Source organism: Notothenia coriiceps, unplaced genomic scaffold, assembly GCF_000735185.1.
Source record: "Notothenia coriiceps isolate Sejong01 unplaced genomic scaffold, NC01 NC01_scaffold00018999, whole genome shotgun sequence".
NCBI lineage: Eukaryota > Metazoa > Chordata > Actinopteri > Perciformes > Nototheniidae > Notothenia > Notothenia coriiceps.
The window spans coordinates 2,695,588-2,704,295 of NW_011351700.1; the positions used below are offsets into that span (position 1 = coordinate 2,695,588).

General features: G+C 39.0%; 1 protein-coding gene across 1 annotated transcript in view; it reads right to left on the reverse strand.

Moving 5' to 3' along the window:
* Positions 1 to 636: 636 nt before the first annotated feature.
* Positions 637 to 8,708, reverse strand: part of LOC104951496 (protein FAM122A) — a 12,245-nt gene continuing 4,173 nt past the window's right edge. The window contains exons 5-10 of the mRNA XM_010778158.1: positions 7,168 to 7,214; positions 7,041 to 7,095; positions 6,630 to 6,694; positions 6,420 to 6,475; positions 6,036 to 6,120; positions 637 to 5,841 (exon numbers count right to left, since the gene is read on the reverse strand). Of these exons, the coding sequence (XP_010776460.1) occupies positions 5,724 to 5,841; positions 6,036 to 6,120; positions 6,420 to 6,475; positions 6,630 to 6,694; positions 7,041 to 7,095; positions 7,168 to 7,214 (426 nt within the window). The 3' untranslated portion in view covers positions 637 to 5,723. The remainder of the gene's footprint in view (positions 5,842 to 6,035; positions 6,121 to 6,419; positions 6,476 to 6,629; positions 6,695 to 7,040; positions 7,096 to 7,167; positions 7,215 to 8,708) is intronic.

Below are 8,708 nucleotides of genomic sequence, written 5' to 3' on the forward strand. Positions count from 1 at the left end.
ACCCCAGCATCCACCCCAGCTTCCATCCCAGCTCCACCCCAGCTCCACCCCAGCTTCCACCCCAGCTCCAACCCCAGCTTCCACCCCAGCTCCATCCCAGATCCAAAGTAATGTTATAGTATCTCGAAAAAAGTAATAGTATACATATGTTAGAAAAGTCATATTATAGTGTTTGTATAACATGCCAAAAAAAAGTCATAGTAAAGTATGTTGGAAAACATTTATAGTATAGTTTATCAAAAGTTGTGAAAAAATATCTGTGGAAAAAAAAGTTGTGAGAAAAAGTTCTGTTCATTAGAATCAGTTTCTGTTCAGAAGACAAAAAACACATTTTCTACGATACAGATTTTCTTTTATTGAGAGTTTTCATATACAATATAATATATATTTATAGTATGTAGATGAATTGTTTTTTAAAAACTAAAAAGTAATTCTGCGTCATCTTTACAGCCGTGGGACCCTCCTAATGAACACTCGAATATAGACTTTTATTTTACAGTTGCATAAAAATACATCCTCTCATTTGTCGAGAATTTGTCCAAAAAGAAATAATATTTACAATTTGAAAAAATACTGTGAATGTTAGATGTGCTTTTATTTCCCTTCTTGTACTTCAGCAGCCCTTTGGTGTTTTTTTAAAGCCGTACCTCACTCCGAAGTTTCCGTTATTTCTCAGCTTTTTAACCTGAACGAATATCTGCTGGTGTCGTGGAAATCAAATCAGAAAATAATTATTTCATATTAACAGTTTTAGGGTCACAACTCACAACGCTTCACAAACGTATACATTTAAAGTGCTTAAAGTTTTCAATTAAAAAATATAATTTTGACTTTTCTTCAAACATTTATCAAAACATGGACTTTTTTCTAAATTCAGACTTTTTCTAAATTCAGACTTTGTTCCAAATTTAGACTTTTTCCAAAATGTTATCTTTTTTTTCAAAATTCAGACTTTTTTCAATCTTTAGACTTTTTTCTAAATTGTACAGGTGAAGGTCCTACATTCAAAATCTCAATTATTGTGTATTTGGCAAAATTAGCAAAATGTCAGTTTCACATTTTTTTTTTAAAGAAATCTAATTCTAGTAATTTATTAATAAAAACAAATGTTTTACATTTTGGAAAAAAGGTCATAATTCAGTTAAATGATTAGAAGTAGATAACAGCCAGAGCGATTAGATAGATATATATACACACACTTTATTTATCCAAACATTGGGAAATGATTGAAGTGTAATTTGCAAACAAGGTTGTTTCTTTTGTGGATTTTTTTTTTATAACATTTTGGGAAGTCAACATCAAACCCCAAAAATAAAAGCAATTTTTTGAAGCAAAATCTCTTAAAATAAAAATGGTAGTCTTTATTTAACTGAGAAATATCACCGTATTTTTCTCCGGAGTGAGACATGACTTTAATACTGACAGACGTTGACGGGTCGATGTGAGGAAACAAAGACGATATAACGTGAAGAACAAGAAGCTAACTAAAATAAAGCAGCTGCGGAAATGTTTACACAAATGACTTTCAATTTCAGAAATCATCAAGCTATCGTTAAAATACAGAAATCTGTGTGATGGAGGTTTTCAGTGTCGGAGGATGAGACATGAGAGACTTTTGGAAGAAAACAAAATAAAAATAATGAGGTTCTTATTGTCTGACAAAATGTCTAGAAATTGCAAACATGTATTGACATAACTTAGTTTCTTAAAATAATGACAAACCTTTTTCTTTAACAACATATTTTCTCAATATCTTTTTAAACTAGATCGTAATATAGAGAGTGTAAAAGAGAAATAATGACCTACAGGATGTTTTCTTATGTTAATATTACTTTAAATAGCCAGAATTTCATGATTTGATTTTTTGTGTCACAAATTGTTTTCGATCAATCCTTAAATCCATTTTTTTTGTAAATGACAGAAAATGTGAAAAACTTGATGAATTCATAAAATAATAATGAATTTGTTCCATTTATTTTTGCTTCGACAAATAAGTACCGGTAGTCACTGCAAAATGTATGCAGATTTGCCCTGAATATTATTAAAAAATACAACAGAAATTTGAACCAAAAAAGGTTAAATTGAATGAGTTTGAAAACCTCCATAACACTGGAAATGTACTTTAAATAAAACACAATCAAAATGATTGAAAACACTTTTTAAAAAAAGGACAGAAAAGCAAAAAGGACAAAAACACAGAAAAACATTCATGAATCTTTTTCTACAGATATTTTAAGATTCAGTCGAATAATTTTTGGCTTGAAAACATTCTTTGAATTCAGCCTCACATTTTTCCATCCAGCTACACAAATCCTCTTCAAGACCACAGTTTGTGATCGCGTGCAAATAAAAAGTAATAAACAGAAAATCTTCTTAAAGCTAGAGTCTGGGAATCATTTGGCAGCGTGACGTTACCTCGAATCTGTCCTGCTTCAGAAAAGTCTCGAAGTTATGATTTCTAAAGATGGTCTCTTGGTCATCTTATTAGATCTGACCAAAAGTGACATTTTTTCAGACTTTTTACTTTTTTCAAAATTCATATTATTTTTAGAATTCATATTTTTTCGTAATCTACACTTTGTTCAACAATTTGGACTTTTTCAAATTCAGTCTTTTCAAATTCAGACTTTTTTCAAAATGGTACAGGTGAAGGTCTTTAGAAAAGTAATATATCAAAATTAAAAAGCAGTATCAAAGAATTTGAAGCTTGAACTGTAACTTGGAATATTTCCATCTCAAGAACTCTTCACGTAGTTTTGGACATTATAAAGTTAAACTGAAATATTTGAGACTTCATTTGCCTCTGACGCAGAACAGACTCGGTAACAAGTGGAGAAATAAAGCAGAGAAGCAGCATCAACAGCAAGATTACAGAAAAACAGATTAAAGTGGTGTAACTGTGCAAAGTCGAGAAAATATGATCAGAAAGAAAAGAAGAAGATTTGGAAGGTGATTCTGTCGGAGCAGCTGAATGGATGAAGACACTTCTAATGAGCAGCTTATAGAGACTTTATGTACAGACGTATCTCAGATGGGATTATTAACCACTTCCTCTCCGTTAAATCTGACGTTTGAGTGGACTGGAGAGGGAAAGCTCCTCTGAAACATGACCTCATGTTTAGGCACAACGATGAGCGAACGTACAAAACTGTACAAAACTTTGTAAGTGCAAAAGTTGGAAGCAGAAACTACGTTTTGTATTTTCTGAAACTCTGACCCGGCTACATGCATCTGATACTACTTTATTGAAATATTGACCAACAGATTCTTCTTTAATGCAGATTTAGCGCAGAAAAAGCAGAATCTAGAGCTGATTGGTCCTAAGTCGAGCTGGTGCAGGAATGAGTCCCAAACACTGGACGTGGTTTTGAAATAAGGTCCGTTATTAACACAAGCTAAAGGTTCATTTCCCGCAGAGATTACTTTCCGCAATAATCCAAAATCAGATGGAGGAATCCCATTGGACCAGGGCGATGATGCCTTCAGGGACCAACACAGAAACATCCCTGCACTTCTCTATTGATATGTACTTCATCAGAAGGATGACTAACTTCTTGAGTTGTAAAACAGTAAATAAAAATATAATGGTGTTTTTTTCTAACCATTTATGTTTTTAAACAATCAGAATACCTTCATTGGTGATGAACAGACCCTCAGACTGAGAGGGTAAAGATGGAGCATCAGCTGCTCCGTCAATATTCACATATAGATACACTATTAACAAACAGACTTCTACTGACCGGGAGCATCAACCTGCTCCTCAGACTCTGGACAAACACGTCTTTCAAGTTTCTACAAACACAAGACTTCAGTCTGAGCGGCAACAGACAAGATCTTTTTTAAAACACGACGTCGTTAATGACTGAAACTGTTCACGTTTAATCTGGTTTGGACTTCCAGAAAATACCAACAACCGGTGTTGGCCTTTACGGAAAGCTTAACCTCTTCATAGTCTACCAAGTCGAAACCAAAATCCTGAACACTTGACGGTACTGGTTTTTCTAAAGTAGTGTAAGTATCGTAGCTTCCTGTAGTATCGTGAGGACTCAAGACTAACAGCATCCTGGGGATAATGAGTTTACTGCGTCCCAAACTCATTATCTATTGACGGAAATAATACTACATTTTTAACTACGAATCCATGTTCAAATCGGCAAGAAAGTTAACTAACGTTAGCAGTTAGCACTATAGTGCGTTCAAGATCTATTCAGTAAAATATATTATTGGGAGAAGGTCGATTATAACCTTTTTTCAGAATTCAGGTCGAATCCAATATCCTAAAAAGTTGATGATACTGGTTTTTCGACAGTATCGCAAGTACCGTAGTTCCCGGTGGTGCCATGAAATCTTAAGACTAACGGCATCCTGGGGACGATAGAAAAGTAGTTTGGGACGCAGTAAACTCACTATTTACGGAAATAATGCTACGTTTTGAACAACGAATCCATGTTCAAATCGGCAAGAAGGTAGCTAATGTTAGCAGTTAGCATTATGTTGCGTTCAAGATCTATTCAGTAAGAACGATTATTGGGAGAAGGCCGATTATAACCTTTTTTCAGAATTCAGGTCGAATATAATTTCCTACAGAAAATACATTTCTTGTGAAATCCCTGGTTGGGAATAAGATACCTTTTACTTTGCTTTACTGGATATTCGGCTTTTTGGAGGTTTAGTTATTTGTTTTGTTGATGAAAGACGCTAAATTCTTCGTCTTCAGCTATAAACTCCTTGAAACCTTATGGTAGTTTTACGATGCACAAAAAGTGCGTAACCCTGGTTCACTGATTGGTTTGAGTGCTGATAAAGTCCAGATCCATCAGACTTCTACTTCTTCCTGATAACGGACTTGATTTCCAACGACTCCAGGACCAAAAGCTGAGAACCGGCTGAACCAAATGTTCCTGAAGAGCCTCGAAAACATTCCTCGTCACCGGTTTGATTTAGTCTTGATTTCAACTCAAGACCTGATTAAAAGTTCTTCAAAACCTCTGAAGAATAAAGACGATCTGGAGCTTCGTCCACTGGAGAATTGGACCTGAGCTGCAGGAATGAGTCAGCATTTCCTCACTTCCTGTCCCCTGGTCTGGAGCTCTATGGTTTTCTGGGCTAAGAATCATAATCCAAAATCACATGGAGATATCCCATTGGACCAGGGAGGTTGCTGCCTTCAGGGACCAACACAGAAATATGATTTTAACCTCGAAAGCTCCTTGGAAATCTGCCGTTTTTGAGACGTTTGTGTGCTTGGTTGTTTCTTGAACGCTTCATGAGTTAAACTTCTCAAATCAGAATCTCGTTAAGACACAACCTGTGTGTCCTCGAGACTCCCGAACAGTTTTCTTCCGTGATCTCCCGATGCTGTTGCTGATGATGAATCCTTTGTACAATATTTATCATTTGAGGTTCGACCTACGAGCCTTCAGACGTACGACGAACCTCACGAGGAAGTCCTTCAGTCCAACGTGGACTCAGGGATTTGGGTTAAAAACTAACCAATAGGAACAGTTTGCGACCTAAAGAAAGTCTGATGCTTCAGAGCTGCAGGAAAGACATCCAGGGATCCAAAACAGACACTTCCAATGAAGTCATAAACCAGGCTGATCTGTACTTCCTGTCGTCGCAGGAAGAGGCGGGATTACAGGAATAAGGTGCGATGGGGAGTTGATGGTCCTCCGGGTGTTTCGGAGCTGCTGGTCAGGACTGGGTGAGGATTATGGGGTGGTTTAGTGTCCTGGGTGGTGATGGGAGGTGAAGGGGGTGAAGGAGGGGGGAGGAGAGAGAGACAGAGGGCTGGACTGAGGACTGACTGCAGTGGGGGAGCCGGCCACCGACTGAGAGACACTGTGGGAGGAAGAGAGGCGGGTAAACATCATTATTTCACACGAATATACACAAAAATCACTAAATTAAATACTGGTTCAATTGGGTCTGTATCAGTACTGTCTCTTTGCTGTAACCATGTAAGTAAGTGGGCGTGGTCTTGTGTATTTATATTTGGCTAAACTAATGCTAACATTGTGTCTGAGGACCCTTACCTGACGGTGTAGCTGCTGCGGTGGGGGGGGTCCGATACTCCGGTGACAAAAAGCTTCTTCGGGGGTCCGTCAGACTCGACTCCTCCTGAGAAACAACCAGGTTTACAAATATATAAAATATCTATAACTTCAAGAGGGGAGACTGTGTCGACTCTCCCAACGTCCTTTAACCAAATCTCAGTTGCCCTACACAGCATTTTAGGGTCTCTTAAGTCTTTGTTTTAACTGGAACAATGTATAGTGTCTGTCTCTAAGAAACCAAACAGAGCAAAAAGAGAGAATATTGAATGTAACTAAGCAACTAAAAAGTTCCACATATCAACAGATAATGTGATGTAAAACAGACAGACACACAACTACACACACACACACACACACACTTACCTTTCCTCTTGAGTGGAGTTAGTGCCGGGACTCTCACAGTTGCACTGACTGCTGGTCTGTTGGAGAATACACACAAATGTAAGCGTCCACTAAAAAAACAGTGTGTGTGTGTGTGTGTGTGTGTGTGTGTGTGTGTGTGTGTGTGTGTGTGTGTGTGTGTGTGTGTGTGTGTGTGTGTGTGTGTGTGTGTGTGTGTGTGTGTGTGTGTACCTGAACCTCCTGGTGGGAGAAGGGGAGGAGTTTGGCGTGACGCCGCTGTCCTGCGACTGGAACCACTGAAGAAGAAACAGTCTTATCTTCTAATATTATGTTTATTAAAAATCATCTGATCTGGATTCAGTCTGAGATAAACAATAAGAGCACTCAGAAACCTCAAACATATTTAGTGTTCAGTTTCTGATCTGGATTCAGACTTTAATGTTGCAATACATTTTATTATATATATATATTTCAGTCACAATACAAGTCATGGTTTGATATGAAACAGATCATCAAAGAAAGCGCCTCCATTGGATTCCTTTGTTTACTTTTACTTCCGCTCGCGCTTCTATCGGCTAACGCTCTGACAAATTGTACGTGAGGTTTTACTGTGAGTGTGTGTAAATGAAAGTAAACGCTCACCACTGAGGCGTGGTCGTGCCACTGACTGACGGGAGCTGGGATCAGACTGGAAGCACTGGGAGAGAAGATGCTAATTAAATACCGTTTTTTAAGATTCATATAACATTTAAATATCCGACTGCGTTACCTCCGTCTCTGCAGACTTCCTCTGAGCGCCGCCTCCATGTTCTCCTCCTGCAGAAACACAAACAGCTGTTACTGTTAATAATTGCTGTTTCTACAACAAGGTGGAGGAGAGCTCTCTCCTGTCAGACTGAGAGAGATAACTACAGCTCAGACTGAGAGGCTCTGATAACTACAGCTCAGACTGAGAGACTCTGATAACTACAGCTCAGACTGAGAGGCTCTGATAACTACAGCTCAGACTGAGAGGCTCTGATAACTACAGCTCAGACTGAGAGGCTCTGATAACTACAGCTCAGACTGAGAGACTCTGATAACTACAGCTCAGACTGAGAGACTCTGATAACTACAGCTCAGACTGAGAGGCTCTGATAACTACAGCTCAGACTGAGAGAGATAACTACAGCTCAGACTGAGAGACTCTGATAACTACAGCTCAGACTGAGAGAGATAACTACAGCTCAGACTGAGAGACTCTGATAACTACAGCTCAGACTGAGAGAGATAACTACAGCTCAGACTGAGAGAGATAACTACATCTCAGACTGAGAGACTCTGATAACTACAGCTCAGACTGAGAGACTCTGATACTACAGCTCAGACTGAGAGACTCTGATAACTACAGCTCAGACTGAGAGGCTCTGATAACTACAGCTCAGACTGAGAGACTCTGATAACTACAGCTCAGACTGAGAGGCTCTGATAACTACAGCTCAGACTGAGAGACTCTGATAACTACAGCTCAGACTGAGAGAGATAACTACAGCTCAGACTGAGAGGCTCTGATAACTACAGCTCAGACTGAGAGAGATAACAACAGCTCAGACTGAGAGAGATAACTACAGCTCAGACTGAGAGAGATAACTACAGCTCAGACTGAGAGAGATAACAACAGCTCAGACTGAGAGAGATAACTACAGCTCAGACTGAGAGGCTCTGATAACTACAGCTCAGACTGAGAGGCTGATAACTACAGCTCAGATTGAGAGGCTGATAACTACAGCTCAGACTGAGAGACTCTGATAACTACAGCTCAGACTGAGAGGCTGATAACTACAGCTCAGATTGAGAGACTCTGATAACTACAGCTCAGACTGAGAGGCTCTGATAACTACAGCTCAGACTGAGAGGCTCTGATAACTACAGCTCAGACTGAGAGAGATAACTACAGCTCAGACTGAGAGGCTCTGATAACTACAGCTCAGACTGAGAGGCTGATAACTACAGCTCAGACTGAGAGAGATAACTACAGCTCAGACTGAGAGGCTGATAACTACAGCTCAGACTGAGAGGCTCTGATAACTACAGCTCAGACTGAGAGACTCTGATAACTACAGCTTAGACTGAGAGACTCTGATAACTACAGCTCAGACTGAGAGGCTCTGATAACTACAGCTCAGACTGAGAGACTCTGATAACTACAGCTCAGACTGAGAGGCTGATAACTACAGCTCAGACTGAGAGGCTCTGATAACTACAGCTCAGACTGAGAGAGATAACTACAGCTCAGACTGAGAGGCTGATAACTACAGCTCAGACTGAGAG